Genomic DNA, 20,275 nt, shown 5'->3' with positions numbered 1-20,275 from the left:
TATGTATTAATGACACTTTGGATATTTTGATCTTTTTAGGTCCTTTGAATGGTGACTGCTTACTACTCCTACTTAGTAGTTGAGATTGTTGGGTTACTAAGAGATACCCAAACATTACTTGAAAAACGAAGTAGTAGTTGAACTTTAAAAAGGCTTTAAATAGAAATTTTTTTAATGATAGATAAAGTTTGGAAGATAAAATTTTTCCGAGAGAAAATTGAAAAAAAAAAAATTTCCTTTATTTCAAAGGACCAGTGCATAAATGTCGAATTCGTTAAAAGCATCTAAAATAAATTTGATAAGTTTTTCTTTGTTTTATTCCATTGTAGTATTCATCATCATTATACATAATGTATATGTCGCTCACAAAAACTATAACTAGGATATGGGGAAGGATGAAAGACGACAAACTATATTCATAACAAAAGATGTAGGGAAAGAGTCTCTTGGCTCAAAAAAAACCTATAAAGAAATGCAAATTAAGACAAGAAAAAATAGAAAAAAAAAACAAGATGGACAATGCAGGATAAAAAAAAATGCTAATAATATAACCAATGAAATATAAAAGCAATCATAAATATCACAACAATAAACAAAGCATAGATGACATAAATGTATGTTTTAGACACAAATGCAATGTTTTTAAGTAATTTTATCTTTGGTATAGTGGAGATCTCAAATTTCAAAGATCTCAAATGATGCATAAAATCAATATCAAGTGTCGGATACGTATCAAACATGAATTTATGAAAGTGGGTTGTTTCCTTGTTGGGTGATATAAGAAAGTTGAATAGCACATCTTGTAAAAAGTAGACATAGCTATCGAAACTCATGTCACTTAATGTTGTGGTGTGACTTGTAATTTTCCCAAAATACCATTAGCTTGTGATACATGGAAAGATGTGTATATATTACAAAATAGGTATTTTCATACTATAATTAGCATACATATAATAGAGTATATAATATGTAGTATATAAGAGTCTTAACTATTTCTTTGAGTTTTTTATTGAGTTGATTTGTTGTCATAAGTGACAATTTTGAATTTCTTTCATTGTGCCTTTCAATTACCAAAGGATTATTATATGAGGAGGTATAATAAAGTACTTTTTCCGTTTTAATTTACTTGCAACATTTGTTTTTTTTCACATAGTTCAATGCATTAATTTAATCCTTAGTATCTTTAATTATATATAATAAAAAATTATAAAAATTTAATATTAAATTAATAATCTTTGCAATAATACGAATTAAACAAAATTTCACTTGACTATATTTAAGTTATAGATTAAAAACTAATTGCAAATTAAGAGTAATGAATAAATAGTGTCAATTTTACTAATGTTACCACTAATATGGAATGGAGGAAGTATATAACATGCATTTAAATTATAATTATCAGCTTAAACTTTTAGGTGAATAAATAGTGAATCGATGTGTTGACAAGAATAGTTTCATCGGGTTCCAGCCGCATTTAAGAAGAACCCGGTACGTTGCTGGGTAATGTTGACTTTGTTATCTTTCCCTTTTCTTTAGAAAATGCAAACACTGCAAAAGGTTCTCCTCGTGATGCTGTTAAGATCTTTGCTAAAATTATGTTTTTATTCTTATGCTTACTCCCTCTACATTTAAGACAACCCAAATAAACAGAGTAACCAAAAGCAAATCTCTTTTAAGCAAAGTTTCTTTGTTATGGTTAGAATGATTTATCTTACATCGGCAATTTAAAAATAGTGTATACATTTTATAAGAGTCTATTCTCTTTATTGTAATATTCTTATGGGATCTTATTTCCTTGACTTATGAGAAAGATACCTCGTATTTTCCTATTATATATTGATATTAACAATAAGTTCACCAATTTAAAAGTTGAGTAGTAGGTCCAAATAAAATGACATTAATATCCTAATTGACTAATAATATTTTGTCATATATTTTTTGGATGGTATGTAAAAGTGTGCCAATCTTAGTAATTTTTCTGATTATATTTTGTCATAAGCAATAAATTGAGGTGATTTTAAAACTCAGTCTTGCACATGAACTCCATCCTCTTTTATGCCTTTTAATTCCATAAAACTATTCCCAATCGTGCCAATAACTTTAACATCTTTTTTAGCTGTAAGAATTGAGAATTGAGCCGTAACAATTGTACCTTTTTCCTCGTTTGCATGGTCATAGAAGCATTTCATCATAAAGTTCGACTACAAACAAGGCGTAAATTGCAAGAAATAGATTTTCCATTGACATTGGCAAATTTTATAAAAAAAATGGGAAAGTACAATTAAATAATCGAATATGGAGTATAACAAAAATGAACACCTACCGTATGATTTTGACACGATTGCAAATTGGATATCGTGGTTAATATGGATAATTTTAGAGTCAATGTAGCTAATATTTTGATTTCTGTAAACTCAAAAATCTTTACAATAAAGTCACAACACGGTAATACAACTTTATTTTTGTATTATAATCTCAACTATCAGGTTAATTTTTAATTAAGTTGTTTTTTTATATAATATAGTAATAAACATAAAAAAGTTAGAAATTAAGGTGATTAAAGTTTAATATTGATAATATATTATCTTAGTGAAAAATGGTGTTTTGAAGTAATGGCCAAAAGCAGTACACAAATGAATCCAATGCTTGTAAAATTTGACAATTACCACTAATATCTTGACGTAGAACCCTTAAATACTCCCTCTTTAAAGTTTTGGTTCTTCCTTTTTGTTGGAAATTTAAAACACGAAAATAAAACACTAAAATAACTTAACATTACTTATTATTACTCCCTACTAATAATAATATACTTCTAATTTGTTACTTGTAAACTCGGGTACAATAACTTAATTAATTGACCTATACTTCTTGATTGTTAAAGTTTTCTTCTAAAATATGCCAAACTATTACAACTGCAGCTGCTACTGCTTTCGTCGATTTCGTCCGACGAATCATCGTGGTGGTGGTCATGGTCGTCGTGGTTAGTGACAGCACTTGATCCTGATGAGGAGGAAGAAGGAGCAGGCAAATTCAAGTCTCTAGACATAAAATCATAGAAAATTGGCTTTTCAAGTTTAGTTATCATTTTTATCTTATTCTGTATATTCTGCTTATAAAAATTATATTTTTTATTCTCTTCCTCACATATTATCTCTTCTTCTTCCTCGTCATCATTTTTGGTCGCTGCATTCTTATTCCTTTTCTTAAGGAAAATTCTGCATAACACCCAATTCCCTCTTGTTTCTCCTGTTCTCTGCAAGTATCCAAAAAAAGTCAATTTTTTAGGATAAAATGGTTGAAAATATTTGTTTAATTATGTTTTCTTATAATGTGGGGACAGAATTTTAGCTCTAAAGATTCCCACTGATAATTTGCTTATAATTATAATAAAGATGAATTACAAATATAAAATTTCCCCCACTCATATGTTTACTCCCTTTCAATTTGAAAAATTTTAAAAGTTCAAAACTTTGATCGTGTGTAATCATCAACAACTCAACCAAAATCCTTTTAATTTTACTTTTTTTTTGTGATTTAATATAGTATAAGTGGCCAACGTAATTGTCTTAATCTATTTAAAGTCATTTTTATATATGTGAGCACTTTAAATTGAGGTCTCTTTCTTACTTCTTAAATACTCGCTACATAAAAGTTTTTAACACTATTTATCGTTTCAGCTTATTCTATATATTACGGCTAACGTCTAAGAAAAAATATAGTTAAGTAAAATCTTATTTAAATTGTTTAAATCACGTAATTTCATAATATTAAGTTTTTACAGTTTTCAAATGTATATAGTTCAATACATAAATAATCAAAACATATTAGATAGCGTAAAAAGTCAAATGTAGCATGTATAACGAATGAAACAAAAGAAGTATTTTATACTAATATGTGAACACCTTTATACCGTGATTCCTTCTTTAATTTATAACGAGACATTTGGTCTGAATAGAAAAGATTAGAATCATAAAGGCTTAGATATGAGGGGAAGTGAAAGAGCATACATAGCATGGTTTAGGTGTTTGATTGAGCTGATTGCCGGACAATTACAAGTAAATATATTTAGTATACCTGTATCAAATTCTTGTTGAAAGGGGAATTAAGAATTCGTGAAATAAATTGAGGTTGATCATTAGCATCAACAAGGCGATATTCATGCATAATCCAATCAGTTCTGGACCCATAAGGAGGTTTTCCTCGATAGAAAACAAGAGTTTTCTTCATACCAACAACAACACTATGATTATTATTGTTACTTCTCCCACCACCAAAAACAGCTTTATCTTTCCCTGTAGCTTTCCAATACCCAGACACTGTTGCTCTGTTTGATCTATTCCCATTTGGGTACTTAGCCTCTTTAGTACTAAAAAAATACCTTTCTTCCCTTGTTTCCCCTGCAAATTAAACCCAAAACCCATATCAGAAAACCAAAGAATTTCACAAAAATGCAGTAAAAATCAAAACTTTAAAAGCTTACCAGGCAAATCCCATGGATCAGCTTTACAAACATCAACTTCAGGGATGATAGAAGCAGGTAAAGGACAAGCATAAACCTTACGTTTTAAGTACTGTACAACTAATTCTTCATCAGTAGGGTGAAATCTAAACCCAGGTGGTAATCTTAATACTCCATTTTTGACAAAACTCATCCTTTCCATTATCTAAATTGGGTCTGATTTCCTTTAGTACTCTGTAACAGTAGAGAGGAGAAGAAGAAGAAGAAGAAGAAGAAAAGGAGGGAAAAGAGAGAGTTGAAGAGAGAGTTGAAGAGAGAGAGGGGAAAAGGGAAGGTTCTTTATAGTAATGGGGAGATTGAGGTTAAGAGAGAAGATTAGAATAAGGAAATTAAAAGGGAAGAATTGGCGTAAACCAGACTCAACCTCTTTTCCCTTTGACGTTAACTATTTAAAATGACAAAGGTTTGTGTTTTTTTGGGTAGTGTTTGGAGTCGAATGGCAATCTTTTTTATTTTATTTTATTTTATTTATTTGACGAGAATTATTAAATACAAGGTGGGGTATTATTTATTAAATTAAAAATGTTGGTTCAGTTGAGACGAAACTGATCATGTTGTATATCGTATAAAAATACTAGTACAGCAAGGAAAGATAAAGAAAGCAAATTATACACACACCACTTTGCCTTTGCTACAGTCTACAGACTACTTTCAGGTTTTGGGATAATAGGGCAAATCCAGCTCACGTCAATACCGGAACGCAAGTTCTATCTTTGGGTTTTTCTCGATGTCGGCTCTTTTACTTGCTTTTTTACTAGTTGAAAATTTTAAAGGTTTTATTGCTATTAGGTTAGTTAGATAAGAGGGTGTTTGTGTTTGACAATTTACACTTAGCTTTTTTAGTTGACTTATTTGATAAATTAGAATTATAAATTGTTTTTATTGATTTTTAAGTTAGCTGAAAAAGTCAACAAAAAAAGCCAACATTTCAGCTGATCAAACAAGCTAACTTTAAAAGTCAATAGTCAACTGCCAAACAACCTTAAGGTGGATAATTAGGAATATTTTTGGTAAAATTAGATATTGAATGTTGACGTTTATTATCAAAAAAGAGGGCTAACAAACAAAAGTCAGCTTTTTTTTTCATTTTGGCTTAAAAGTCATTTATGAAATATTTTTTGACTTTTTTGACCAACCAACAAGCCGAATATATCCTTATCCTACATTTACTTATAATTTATAATATAATGTAATACCTTTGTTTCTATCAATTTTCCTTAATTTTTATTTTGTGTTGTCCTATTAATTATTGAAAAAATTACCGTGAATAATGCAATCTTTTGTTACTTTTTCTACAATAATACCAACTATTAATTAATCATGAATAATACCAATTTAGAGGAATATTTTCCTAGAATAATACCAACTTTAGTTTATTAACTAATTTACCAAATTTTTTTTGTCTTATAATCACCTATAATTTGATTTTTAACATATTAGGGATTTTCTAGGAAAACAATCTTTTATGTTGGTATTATTCATGGTTAATTAAAAGTTAGTATTATTGTTGAAAAATAAGCAAAAAATTGTATTATTCCTGGTAATTTTTTCTTAATTATTCCGTTGTCTTTTTAACTTTGCTACATTATTCAAATCAAGGTTGATTTTATGTAGCTAACTCAAAGGAATGCATGAAGTAACATTGTTTTTGTTTGAAAATGAACTCTACCACAATCTTTGAATCTCATTCATATATTTAAAATTTCTTTTTATATATTCCACATACTTCATCTCTTTCTTCAATTAGTATCACATTTATTATATTCATTATCATATCCAGTATATCATGGTCTGTAAAGGAAAGACGATAAATCATAACCGTAAGATAGTGTAACTAGTTAGATTTTCAACTCGTGAAGTATTTGTAAATAAAAACAAAAGACCCAAAATACACTACAAGACAATGCAATAAAAGTATAAGGACTTAAAAACATTACATTTATTTTAGGGCATTATATTGATCGCTACCCCTTTTTATTTTATCGCCACCCCTGCCTTAATAAAATGACTAAAATGTCCCTGAACTTTAAATTTGTTTAACACACTTAAATCTCATTTAATAACACTATTATCACTTTAAAAACATTAAATCAAAAGTCAGCCTTACATATATTGAATTTTCCGTAGCGCCCCTGTATAATATACGAACTCAAACACGGTAAAATCTCTCTAAAAACGTTCTTTGACTTTGAACAAGCTAAATGTTGAAATCGATAACAATGGCTAACGAAAGCGACTACGAATCCGATTGGGTACGTACTTTAATCGATAAAAATGGGTCTTCTTTTATAAAAAAATAAAAAAATTGAAGTCGCAAAAAATGTCCGACGTCATGCAACATAATCGTCATCTCCCCCCAGGGCATGTGGAAGGTGTTCGTATCCGGCTGCCACATCTCCGCGAAGGCCGATATCAAAGCACAGTCAATGTGCTGGTGCATAATGTACGGTAGCCGACCGAGGGGAGTGGCAGGTAGATCATCGTAAAGCGCATTAGACATATCCCACAGTTCGATGATCGCCTCTAACGGCTTCTTTCTACTACGGCACTCCAGAACCGGAGGCGTGCGCTCAGAGCCCTTAAAAATAACTTTAGCTATGTGCCCCCCATAGCTGGGTATCAAGCGCGTATCAGTGGCCCCCCGGGCTTGGGTGATGTAATCAACCAGTCCGTTCCAGCGGACTGTGAGCGTCGGCTCATTATCAAGATGACTATCTCCGGCATGCTCAGATGCGCCTGCAAAACTAGGGTCGACACGTGTGAATTTACCGTCGTGCCCGCGGACAACAGTCCAATCCACTGGGCGACCAACAGAGCCTTGGTACTCATCATCATCATCATCACTAGAAACCCCCCAACTACTCTGGACGCTAGCCTGGTCATCAAACCGACTGCACACTTGGTGCAATGTAGTCGATCGTTGGGCCTCATTGTGTCTGCCAGCCTCTTTATGCCTAACCCTCCTAGCAGAACCCGTAGCCCCCCTCTTATGAGGGTCTCCTTTGAGTAGGGTAGGTCTAGACTTATTACCGCTCAACAAGTGTCTAAAAAAACTTTTTCCTTTCCCTTGCTTACGAGCCATTTACTACAATTTTGATAATTTAATTAACTATTATTAATAAATAAAATTAATCATACGTTACGTTAAATTATCCACACGAACAAAAGACAATAATTAATTAACATATTAAACTACACATTATCAACAAATGTAATTTAACAACAACAATATTTAACTAATCATTATCAACAAATATAATTTAACAACAAAAATATTAATTATAGTATTATTATTATTCTAATTAATTTTCTAAATTAACAATAATAATAATAATAATAATAATAATAATAATAATAATAATAATATTTATAATAAAAATAATAACAATAATAATAATCATAACAATAATAACAAAAACAATAATAATAATCATAACAATAATAACAAAAGCAATATTTAAAAATAACATTAAATTTTTTTTTTACTAACAATAACAATAATAACAACAATATCAACAATAAAAATAATATTTAAAAGAAAAATAAAAAGTTAATAATAATAATAATAATAATAATAATAATAATAATAATAATAATAATAATAATAATTTAAAAAATAAAGTAAAAAACAATACTAATAATAATAATAATAATAACATTTAAAAAATAATAAAACCAATAATAATAAAACAAATAATAACATCAACAATAATAATAATAATAATAATAATAATAATAATAATAATAATAACAACAACAAAAAGAACAACAACAACAATAATAATAATAATAATAATAATATATTATTTAAAAAAAAAATATAGTGAGCCGCGTGCGACTTGGCCGCGGATCAGTCGCACAAAACCTGCGACTCACTTTTTCTTTTTTTTTTTTACAATTAATTAAATTCGATTGAAAATTACCTCGATTATTTGTTTGCGATTTGAATTTCTTAGCTTTTGATCCACGAATTTTATATTGTAATTTAATGTTTTAAGAGTGATAAATATGTTATTTAGTGAGGTTGGAGTAAATATAAGAAATTTCAAGTTCAGGGGCAATTTCTTAAATTCATTAAAATAGGGGTGACGATAAAAGGAAAAGAGTGGCGATGTTTAAGGATTGTGTTATTTTATTAGATTAAAATACAAAATATCGCTTTCTCTGGATTTTAATAGTTGCTATGGTTCCTGTAGTCATTACTGTTCATCAACTGATCTTATTTGATATATATTTTCTCCATGTATGTAGTAAAATGTAGTCAAATGGTATATTATTTGATTCGTCTTGATGCATATTTTCATAATATTAATTTTTTAGAATATTTTATCATATGAAATTAAAGATAATAAAAATTATAATCATGCATTAGATAGCATTAAAAAAAAAAGTGCAGCAATTATTAAGAGGAGGTATAACTTTGTCCGCTTTTCATTAGGGAGTAGAATGTTGATTGTATATTACCCTTTCAACAATTATTAATACTTTAAAAATCCTAATCAAGTAGTAGTAATAAAGTAAGTTATGATAACTTATTATGTGATCATTTTATGGAGTACAAGATTTTGTTAAAGATAATTAATTATATTTAGCACCGTAAGAGAAAACATATTTGTCGCAATGCTGAATACTGAATAGTGCAACTCTTAACCCCACAATTACTACTAATACAACTAAACTACAGCCTACATTAATATAAAAAAGCTACTTTTTGAGTTTGCTGACATTGAAATACCCATTATGCCCTTTTCAGTTTTCCCTCTCCTTCACGCCTTGTATCAAGTGGTGTGAAAACGATATGTCGGAAACATTTACAATTTTACTTTATTTTATATTCTCGATTGTTAGAAGGGTATTTATGTCATTTGAGATCAATGGAGTGTTTTGATTATGAGGACCAAGTTTACCCGACGATCTTACCATAAGATACGTCTATACAATTAACTCAAATTTATAAAATAAGTGTTTTTAATTCCGAACTTGAAAGAGTCAATTTTAATATATAAATTTACATTTAAAATAACATGTTGAATGTTAATTAATTTAAAATAAATATTTAAATTTAACTATACTATTTAAATTAAGTTAGACTGTATCAAGGCCTTAAACCAGAATTTGTGTAATAAAAATGGTGGCTGCCTTTAGTAAAAAAGGGGTAATGGGAGATTACTGTAAGCCTGAAGTCAGCTTATGTCATTATCCATAATTGTAGTTCACAAAATTCTGCTATGATTTGTGACATTTACAATATTTTCCTCATTTATGCCCTTAGACCGTCAACAATAGTCATCATTAGTTTTGATCCCAAAAACCTACTATCTTCTTTTCATCTTAAGTCTCTTATTTATTTTATACACTATATTTAATATGCTTATTCAATTCAAATATATCTAATTATACATAATTAAAAATTATAAAAATTGATATTAACAAACTTTACATTAAAACGAATTAAATAAGATACTAGATGAATATGTTTTAATTTATAAATTAATAATTAAATACAATTTAAGAGTAATAGATGAATATAAATAATAAGTAAATAGGACAAATAAGGAGAATAAGAGGAGGTGAGGAAGTAAATATGTGAAGCTTGCGCTTATTATCTTCCATGTTCTTCAATGGAAACTATATTAGTCATTGTCTTATGCTTCCTTCGTTCAAAATAATTACTATATTTTTTATTTTTGATAATTTTATATTACTTGATATATTTTTTATTTTTAATAACAAAACAATCATATAAATATCTACTTTACCTCTATTTTAATCATAGTCTATACTTCACTAACTTTTTTCCCTCTTGAATTAAGAAAAAGTGGAGGGTATAATTATAATTTAAATGTTGCGTCCACCTTTTCTTAATTCTTGTGCGCATGTAAATGTAGCAATAAAAACATAATAGAAGAAGTACTTTTTTCTGTTCCAAAATACTTACACCATTTGATTTTTCACACAGTATAATGTGTTAATTTGATTTTTAATATTTTTAATTATGTAAACAAAATGTTATAAAAATTTGATATAAGTAATTTGCATTGAGACGAATCAAATAAGATATCACTTGATTATTTTTAACTTATAGATTAAAAACTAATCACAAATTAAGGGTGACGAACGAATAGTGCATTATTTTGTAATAACGTTGCTAGCAATATGGAACGGAAAAAGTATTTTTTGCAATTTTTTAATCTCGTCCACAAAAATTTATATTGTTTCTTCATCTTAACCAGTTATTTTTTTTTCATTCAGTTATTTTTTGTTTTGTTTTATGATCTAGTTTCTCTTTTTACTAAATTTCACATATTTTACATCTTGTGCAAAATAAAAGCAACGAAAAAAATACTCCAAAATGTTAATTATTGATTAAACGAGTGGGAGAAAAATAATACTCCCTCCGAACCAAGTAATTAGTCCCATTTCCTTGGGCACGGATATTAAGGGTTGTGTGGGATCCATTAAAAAGTGGTAGTTGGGTATTTTTAAGTAATTGGATTAATTGTTAATGATTCCCTCCTTTTGCTTAATAAAGTAGATAGAATGAATTTTGGAGGGAAAATTGGGTTTCACATTGTTTGAGACTTAATTGAAATTAATACATTTCCGAAATTTTAATAATTAAACAACCATTAAACTACTTAATTTAAATTACAAAAAATTACATCAAATAAATTACAAAACCCGTCAAAATCATAAAATAAACTAAGTATTCAATTCTTTCTTGATTTCTTCAACGTTTTTTGAACGGCAATTGAAAACGAGCAACCCTCACGCCACATGCGCATGCGGATATTAAATCTTTCGTTGACTTCAGATTTATAAAAAAACAAACACGGTATGCATTTAGTGTTAAAAATTAATTAAATAACTACAAAAATCTAAATGTTTTGATTTTGAAAAGAAGCCATCCATGAAACTAGAAGATTGTAACACTGATGAAAAGAAGCCAACAATGAAAGTGGAAGAAAAATACAGTATTGAAAAGAAGGCATAAATCCAATGAGTTGACAATTAGTAACACAGTAAAGGGAAAACAAAAAATTAAGTGGAATGGCGCCAAAGTTAAAAAAAATTGCGCCCATACAACAACAAAAACCACCAAGCATCAGTAAATGTATATAAACAGCATTAAGTGAAGATGTCAGGAGCTTCAATTAATTTCCACCACCTTCAATTAAGTATATACAATGGGAAAAAAAAAAGATGTAGATAATTTTACTAAGACTCAAATAATGCATGAGCTTTTAACGTCACTAAACAGTAATGGGAAGCCACAACATGGGTTCATCAATGAAATTGCGAAGAAGTACGATTTGCATAGGAGGACAATCGAAAGGATATGGAGACAGATTCGGGATCAAAAAAAAAATGAAGTTCCAATTAATGTCAACAATAAGAAGACAGGGACCAAAGGAAGGGCATCAATCCCCTTTGATGAAAACAAATTCAAATCAATTGAAAAAGTGAAGAAGACAACTTTAAGATCACTATCAAGGGCCATGGGAGTTAGCCACACCACAGTATGCAGATGGAAAAAAAAAAAGTACTTTCGAAAGCACACCAACGCAATTAAACCGTTACTTACAGACAAAAATAAACTCGACAGGTTAATTTTTTGTCTTAGTAGTTGCATTTTTGATGAGCAAACAAGCAACTTCACATTTAATGAGATGTCAAATGTAGTCCACATTGATGAAAAGTTGTTTTATATTACAAGGACACAACAAACATTTTATCTAACTCAAGATGAATTAGAGCCACATAGAGAAATCCAATCTAAAAGATTTATCCCCAAGATCATGTTTATGTGTGCTGTTGCAAGACCAATCTTTTCTAGTTAAGGTAAGATGATTTTTGATGGAAAGATAGGCATTTTTCCTTTCACACATCAAGTGGCAGCACAAAAGAGTTCAAAAAACAGGAAGAGAGGAGAGCCAGAGACCAAACCAATACAATCAATCACTAAAGATCACACAAGAGACATGATTGTGCACAAGATACTACCAGCAATTAGAATTAAATGGCCACCACATTTAAGCAAAACAATTTTCATTCAATAGGACAATGCTAAACCACACATTTTAGATGATGATGAGGTGTTTAGAGAGGTGGCAACACTTGATGGATTTAACTTCCACTTAGTGCAACAACCTCCTAACTCACCGGATATGAATGTGCTTGACTTAGGGTTCTTTAGGTCAATACAATCTTTACAACATCAAAAATCAGCATACAGCTATGAACAACTAGTTAACGCAGTGACTACAACATTTGACAATCTGAGACCAAATGCACTGAAGAATGTATGGATCACACTACAAGCATGTAAAATTGAGGTTATTAAGAAACTAGGTGGTATGGATTATGACATTCCACACATGAGCAAAGCAAAACTAGAAAGGGAAGGGAGACTCCCACATTGTTTGGGGGTACAGCAGCAAACAATTTACGAGGCACTAACATATCTGGACACAAAGGTGGATGAAACTACATTTGAGGTAATTTTATTTTACTTGGGGATCAAAGACGAAGCAGTTTTCCATCAACTTCTTTTAACAAGAGCAAGCACAGAAGCAACAACAGAAGCAACAACAGAAGCAACAACAGAAGCAGCAACAGAAGCAACAACAGAAGCAACATCAGAAGCAACAACAGAAGCAGCAACAGAACCAACAGCATATATTCCAGCATGAAATGAAGCAACAACAGAAGCAACCACAGAAGCAGAACCAGCATGAACACCAGGAACATGTAAATATGACACACATGAGTATACTTTTGGGATACCTTTTGTACTCACTTTTGGGTTACATTGTTAGGTAAATGTTTAGGTCTAAACACGATGTAGAAATTAAATAGGGGAGATGTTTAGCCGTAAACATTTAGAACGGAATGTCATATAACAATTTATGGATGGCTTCAAAAACAAAATGAAAAACATATTCATCTCAGAGAACAATTTGAACTCATCACAGATAACCCAAATCCCATACTAATTGCCTCCTACATCTGGTAAGAACATAGCCTCCTAAACATAATGTTTGGTGGCTTATGAACTGAAAACCCTAGATTGGTGGCAAAATGAATGGATTTAGGGATTTTGTAGCTATAATCAATTGTTTACCCTCAAAAAAAAATCATAGGGCAACAAAAACAGAACACGAAAGACATGCATACCATACAAACCACATAAACAAAATCATCATTAGTCAAAGAGGAAAGATGTATCCATACGAGAAAATGGGCCTCGAACATCTATATCAGACAACAAATCATCATCATCCAATGATTCTTCATCTGAGGAAGGGAACAAGTTCTCAATGTATAGATCTTGAAGATCCAGTTGTAAATCAAACATACCCTGTATTTCTTCATCTTCAGAAGTTATACTTCTTCCCCAGTTAGGATCCGTTTCATCAGAAGTCGTAGACGATGCAGGTAGGTGATTGTTGAAATCGAACCATGGGTTAGGAGATCCAATCGTATGATCACTTTCTTGGGACGAAGACAAACAACAAAGACAAGACGTTGGTGACGCCATGTTCAAAAAAACCCAGAAAAGTCAAGAAAAAACCCAGATTTAGAAAACCCCTAAAAGTATTAGGGTTTCAAGGAAGACGAAGATGGTGGAAAAAAAATGAAGATGAAGATAATAAACCGTAAACCAAGGTATTCTTGGGGATGAAGATGAAGATCATTGAAGAAGAAGAAGAGTTATACAGAGGTTGAGGATGAACATGAGAGAGAGGGAGGGAGAGGTAGGGATTCAGTAAATAGGGGAATTATAAAGGGAGGGAAAGATTAGGTTGATCAATGATGTGTTATATTGTTAATTATTTTAGGTTAGTAGGGTTTACGGGGGTAAATTCGTAATTACGTGTGTGAACTAAGGGTATTTAAGTAAAAAAAGATTGCCAAAAATAGAAATGGAACTAATAAAAAGATTTTGCCAAATAAGAAAATGGGACTATTAATTTGGATCGGAGGGAGTATTATTAATTGCAAATACAATAAACGGGATCAAGTACAAGAGTAAAACCATAAGACAAGTACGAGGAAAAAGAAGAATAAGCGTTCATAGCAACTCGGAAGTCCAAACTTGAGAAATCATACTACTCTTGTCACCTTACAAGTTACAACCTCTTGTTGTCTTGTAATTTCCTACCAATTTGTGATTAATGTCGAGCTAGTTTATTGAGAGACCATCTTTTTAACAAACGTATTTTAAGTCCAATCAATTAAAAATTAATACCTATTTATCGTATTTTTAATGCCTACTTATATTATCCTTAATGTTTATTTACCGTATCCTTAATGTCTACTCTAATATCTTAAATGTTTACTTACATCATTAATAATACCTACTTACAATATCTTAAAGAATATATAATGAGTCTGTCCAATTAAAGATGTTTTCTCACAAGAATTTGTGTAATGTCATAATTAATCTTTGTATAATTTTTGTAAGTTTGTCATGAAAGATATAAATGAGAAAATTGATAGGTTAAAAGAAATTCTTTTTAGTGTTTTTAGTTATTTTATCTCATTTTCTTATCTGAAATTTGATTATTAAATTCTTTTAATCTTACTAACACATTAAAATTATTTTTTTACTCCCTTTGTTCTTTTTTGTTTGTCCACTTTAAAAGAGAGAAATTTAAATTAAAATTTTAAAGCATATATTAAAGAGAAAATATATTTATGTGAAATTTTGTTAGATTTATATTGATGTAATATTTTTTAATATAAAGATATCATATAATTAAAAGGACAAAAAATACTAACCCTTCAAACTCTAATAATAACAACCCTAAATCTAAATGAAACCAACTCACGAGGACAGAGGAGCATATGTATGTATGACAATATTTTTTTTTTTACATTTTTTTTTCTCGATCAACATGAAAATCTGATACTCATATTGTAGTATTTTCATAGATATTTTAAATTATTAAAATATTAAAAAATTCAATATACTAAAATAATTTTTTCTCTTACCTAGTTAAATAGCTCATTGTATATTTTTCATCAAATAAAGTTTGTTTATATTTTTCTCTCAATTATAATGATAATTATGTTTTTATAGTCTTAAGAAGTATATAATAATCAGATGAACAAAATATCATTTATCATATCATTGAGTAGAAAATATAAATATGGGAAAGAAAAAAGGTGGGAAATAATAAAAGTAGAAAAGAGGAAATGCATATAAGAAGTATATAATAGAAGTAGGAGTAGTTATTATATAATTTAACTATGAGTGGAATAAAGATGATACAATAAAATGATTAAAAAACTTGAAAAATAAAATTCAATTGTTAATAAAGCTACTAATATATGGTTGGTGTTATTGAAAAATAGCACATAATATGGTAGTGCTTTAGATGGTGCTTGTGGTTCAACAATCACATGATCATACTTTAGACATCTTATGATGGGGTTCATTCCATCACTTTGATTGGGTTTCTGTCTTATTATGGATTATTCTTTTTGTATTGGAAATAAAAGGCATTTAAACCATGATTGCAAGGTTTTCTTAGGAAAATTTCTTTGTTTTACATAATGTAATCTATTCTCAAATTGGGTCAAAAATATTTAGTTTATGTAAAGCAATTTAGTCCAAATTTAGGGGAACATGAAAGCTTTCAATGTTTGTGGCATTATCATACTACATATGTGTGATTGAATGATGTGTTACATTTATATCTCTGGCACATCATCATCATATCTAGTTTATCCCGCTTATAAAAAAACTATAAGCAGTGTATGAGGAAGAAAAAAAGACGACAACTCATACCCATAAAAAGGAGCGCGACTAAAGAGTTTCTAATTGAGATTTACATGTATAGCATATGTTGCATTTAAATACATAAGGAAAATGAATTATGTTTAAATACTTAATATTATCGTTTAGTATAAACATTACACATGTAATTGAATAGAAATAGTTCTGGTAAGAAATCAGGTAAGATTAAGTATTTTTGTTGTCATTTATTTGGCACGATGAAGGAAAATGAATCACTATTAAATTGAATTCCTCGAGTTAATTCCATTATATTTTGTTCGGCAATAGACAATTTTCTCCTTTTTCTATTCCTATGCTTTCTCTTTAAAAGAGAGTATAAACTTTACAATTTTTTCCCATTTCAACTTTTTCATTCACAAAAAAATTATTACAAACACAAATTCAAGACCGAAATTTGCAAGTATATAAGTTTTCGATATTTGTCCTTCGTTCTTTTTGTATGTACGTTGATTGTTTTACTTTCTTTATACATTTTGTTAAGCTAGGGGAGTAGAATTGTGGAATTATAGTACTTATTTTATAAATAAATTTGATCTCGGTGTTGGTGGACGTAGCTATCATATTGATAGTGAACCGCGTTAAATCTCTCGTGTCATTTTCTTATTGTTTGCATTGAATTTCTTATTGTTTCATTATTGTTCATCGACCTTGCTTCCGCTGTCGTACAACATCAATTAACTCATGACTGTTGATTTAAATGAATCTCTTTATTTATTTTTGAACTTGTTATAGAGTTAAGTTTTAACCCGATAAAACAAATATAGATTTAGATATAATATCTTAATAAGATATAATTTAACAGTATATACTTTTATAATTTTATAATTGGTTTTGTATGAATTTAGTATACACTAAAATAGCGTATATCAACCTTAAATATAAAAAGTGTGCGAGTTAAAGAGGATAAGTAGAGTGGAAAGTGAAGGTTGAAAACTTGTAAATGAAAGATTAAAAGACAACACGCACTAAAAATATTGTAAACTATGTCTTTTTGGACTTTCACATATCTCAAATCTCAATGGGTCTATCAAACTATTAATTTACAACTTTTTTATTTCCTACTTGTTGGTAGAATAATAAGACAAAAAAATTAATTAAATAAAGGTATGCATGAAAGGAATATTTGAACGAAAGAAATATGTGGATAGAATAAATAAATATGTTGTGTTTATAATTGAAATCAAAAGATAGGACGTTAAATTGTAATCATAAATGAAAATATAACAAATTTATTAACGAAAAATATAGCAAACACATTAAAATAGAAGGAGTTAAATCGTTTGGGATACTTCTATACCCCTTTCATTCACTAATTATTGTTTCATTTGACTTTTTTGATACCATTTATCGATCTATCTTAAATTGCATTTTATTCTTAATATAGTATAAGTTAAAATGTTGTCTAGTGAGATCTCGTTTGATTCATTTCGATATAAATTTTATTAATACAAATTTTTTTATTTTAATTTTAATTACACTCAGCAATTACAAACTTGAGAAAACAAATGAATAAATACTTATAGGAAATAAGAAGAATATATTTGTTGATTTTTTTCCATTTTTGTCTTTTGGTTTAAAATTGTTTATTTTTAAAGATAATATAGGAGGAAGAGTGAAGATAACTAAGAAGAATAAAGAAAAGTGGGCTTTATGAGAAAGGGGCCCTTGTCTTTCGAAATTGACTAAGCAATGGGGATTCTTTTCCCCACACTATAATTAGCATTTTTAATTCTTATCCTTAATTTGGCGAAATTGTAGGACACCAATGTAATAATACATTAAGACTACATCTCTTGTTCATTTTGCCATACTTAGAATATTTAATTAATTTTGCTATATTTTGAATATCAATTGTATTTAGTTCACAAACTCATATTTTTTAATTGCTTTTTAATTTTATTTTAGTTTGTCTCATAAAAATTACAACATTTATATTTATTATTATAGCCAACACTCATTCTTTAAATCTCATTATATATTTAATTTTTTTTCTTCTTTTCCATATATTTCTCAACTTCTCAATAAAATATATATTTTTACCCCTTTCTTTAAAAAAACACATATTTCGTATTCTTTCTACCATTTTAATCTTATTTTACTACCTCTATAAACATATTATAAAAGTTGAGGAGAAAAATATACTTTTTAAAGAGTTGAAAGAAATATTTTAATGACAAAAAAAAATACTAGTACATAGTAAATAAGTGAATGTGAATAAAAACAAAGTGTAAATCATGATCAAAATAGAATTATATTAGTAATTGCATCAAACTTTGAGGGTGTCAACAAATACATGTATGTTCTATGTAGCAAATTCTGTTGGGACTACAAATTGCATTCTAAACGACATGTTACGACGTCGGATTGAGGCTAAGTGACCAAAAAGGCAGCTTCAAGGTGATACTCCAAATCAAGATTTGCTAAGATTTTGTTGTCTCACTAATTTAAATATAAAGTGGCAATTTACAAGAAGAATCATTTCAAAGGGGATCCGCTTCTTTTTGAAAATGACTAACTTAACTCTTCCTAAAGAGTTACAATTTACAACATTTTATGCCTTTTTAGCGTTCGTTTTTTCCTTTTTTTCCTACTTTTGTTTGCTCGAAAATAATAATAAAAAAAATTAGCATAGAGCAATACACTAGTTTTCTTATCATTTATATAGATAAATTTTATGATTGTCAAAATGGTTTGTCGAACGAGTTTCACGATGTATTATTATTAATTGAGTTAATTTCGAAACTTGTCATTTTTGGGTTCAATCTAGTCTACCTCGAGTTAAATCTTGCTGAATTTGGATTGAGTTTCAGTTAACCAACATGTCAAGGATTTTAATATATCTATATTTTATCATTAATTATTTTTTTTAAATATATATAATAGTTTTTTTTATTGTTATAGAAAATATTTTCTTATTCAAAAGGGCACATATATTTTAAGGCTATAACAAAGAAATGTAGACTCATATAAAAATAACTAAAAAATAATGGGTCGCCCTAGCTAAAAATGATGGCATGGAATTGAAAAGGATAATGTGTAACTGAAAATAATAACGTGAAACTAAAAACGGGACATAATGATTGAGTTTGGGTTTCGGCCAGGTTTGACCCAGTTTTTGCCGACATTTTCATGTCGGGTCATTTTTTAGCTACAGGTCAAAAATTTTTAGGATATTTCACACTAATTTCCCATCAGGTTTCGCGTCAATTTCATGTCGAATCGAATTTTGATAGATCTAATAATAATCTAATACACTATATTTGGTATTTGATTTCAAAACCAAAATCAAATTTTTTTTTAAATATGTATCTGATTTATAAATTATACATCGAATTCGGATCATAATTTTTCTAAAATCGAATATCCAACTTTTTGATATATTTTGTATTTTTAGATTTTAAATATCATAATGTTTTCGCTTAGAGTCAATAATTTAAAACATATTTTCAAAATAATTTATTTTTCAAAGCATTAGAAATAGTTTTAATTCAAGAAATTAAAATTTTGATTAATTCAAGCTTAATATTTAACTGTACGCACACATTTTAACATGGTTATAAAGATTTGCTGAAAAAATAAGTGGATATCCGGTATTCAAAATACGATTTATTTAGATCGAAACTGAATCATGATTTCAATGAGATTATCAAATTTATGGATCCAAATCAATTTAATATTCAATTTTGAAAACCTAACCTAGAGACAAGAAAAGAGAGAATTAATTCAATTTTAGATAGTGAATCAAACTCCTATTATAAACATTAAACTAAACTATTTTATTTAAAAGTGAAAGTAAAAAAGTTGCAAAATAGAGACCTTGCAAGCTAAGTTAGCGGTTACTGGTGTACACAATGCAAGTTAAATGTGACAAAGAAATCCATATACACATACAACTTCAAATTTATAAATCATAATTAAACCAACAACTTCCTAATTCCTTGAAATATGCA

General features: G+C 28.9%; 2 protein-coding genes across 2 annotated transcripts; one reads left to right on the top strand and one right to left on the bottom strand.

The window, feature by feature from the left end:
* Positions 1-2,586: 2,586 nt before the first annotated feature.
* On the bottom strand, positions 2,587-4,942 carry LOC130808757 (NAC domain-containing protein 83-like). Its single transcript, XM_057674243.1, has 3 exons — positions 4,481-4,942; positions 4,075-4,397; positions 2,587-3,253 (listed from the first exon to the last, which is right to left on the bottom strand). Exons 1-3 carry the CDS (start codon positions 4,659-4,661, stop codon positions 2,876-2,878), a joined length of 882 nt encoding a protein of 293 aa, XP_057530226.1. The 5' UTR covers positions 4,662-4,942; the 3' UTR covers positions 2,587-2,875.
* A 6,809-nt stretch (positions 4,943-11,751) lies between these two features.
* LOC130808552 (uncharacterized) lies at positions 11,752-12,360 on the top strand. Its single transcript, XM_057674011.1, has one exon. The coding sequence runs from the start codon at positions 11,752-11,754 to the stop codon at positions 12,358-12,360; it is 609 nt and encodes a 202-aa protein (XP_057529994.1).
* The last annotated feature ends 7,915 nt before the right edge of the window (positions 12,361-20,275 follow it).

This window comes from Amaranthus tricolor, chromosome 3 (assembly GCF_026212465.1).
Source record: "Amaranthus tricolor cultivar Red isolate AtriRed21 chromosome 3, ASM2621246v1, whole genome shotgun sequence".
Lineage (NCBI taxonomy): Eukaryota > Viridiplantae > Streptophyta > Magnoliopsida > Caryophyllales > Amaranthaceae > Amaranthus > Amaranthus tricolor.
Note: the sequence above shows the minus strand (reverse complement) of the source record. Positions and strands in the feature narration are given on the sequence as shown.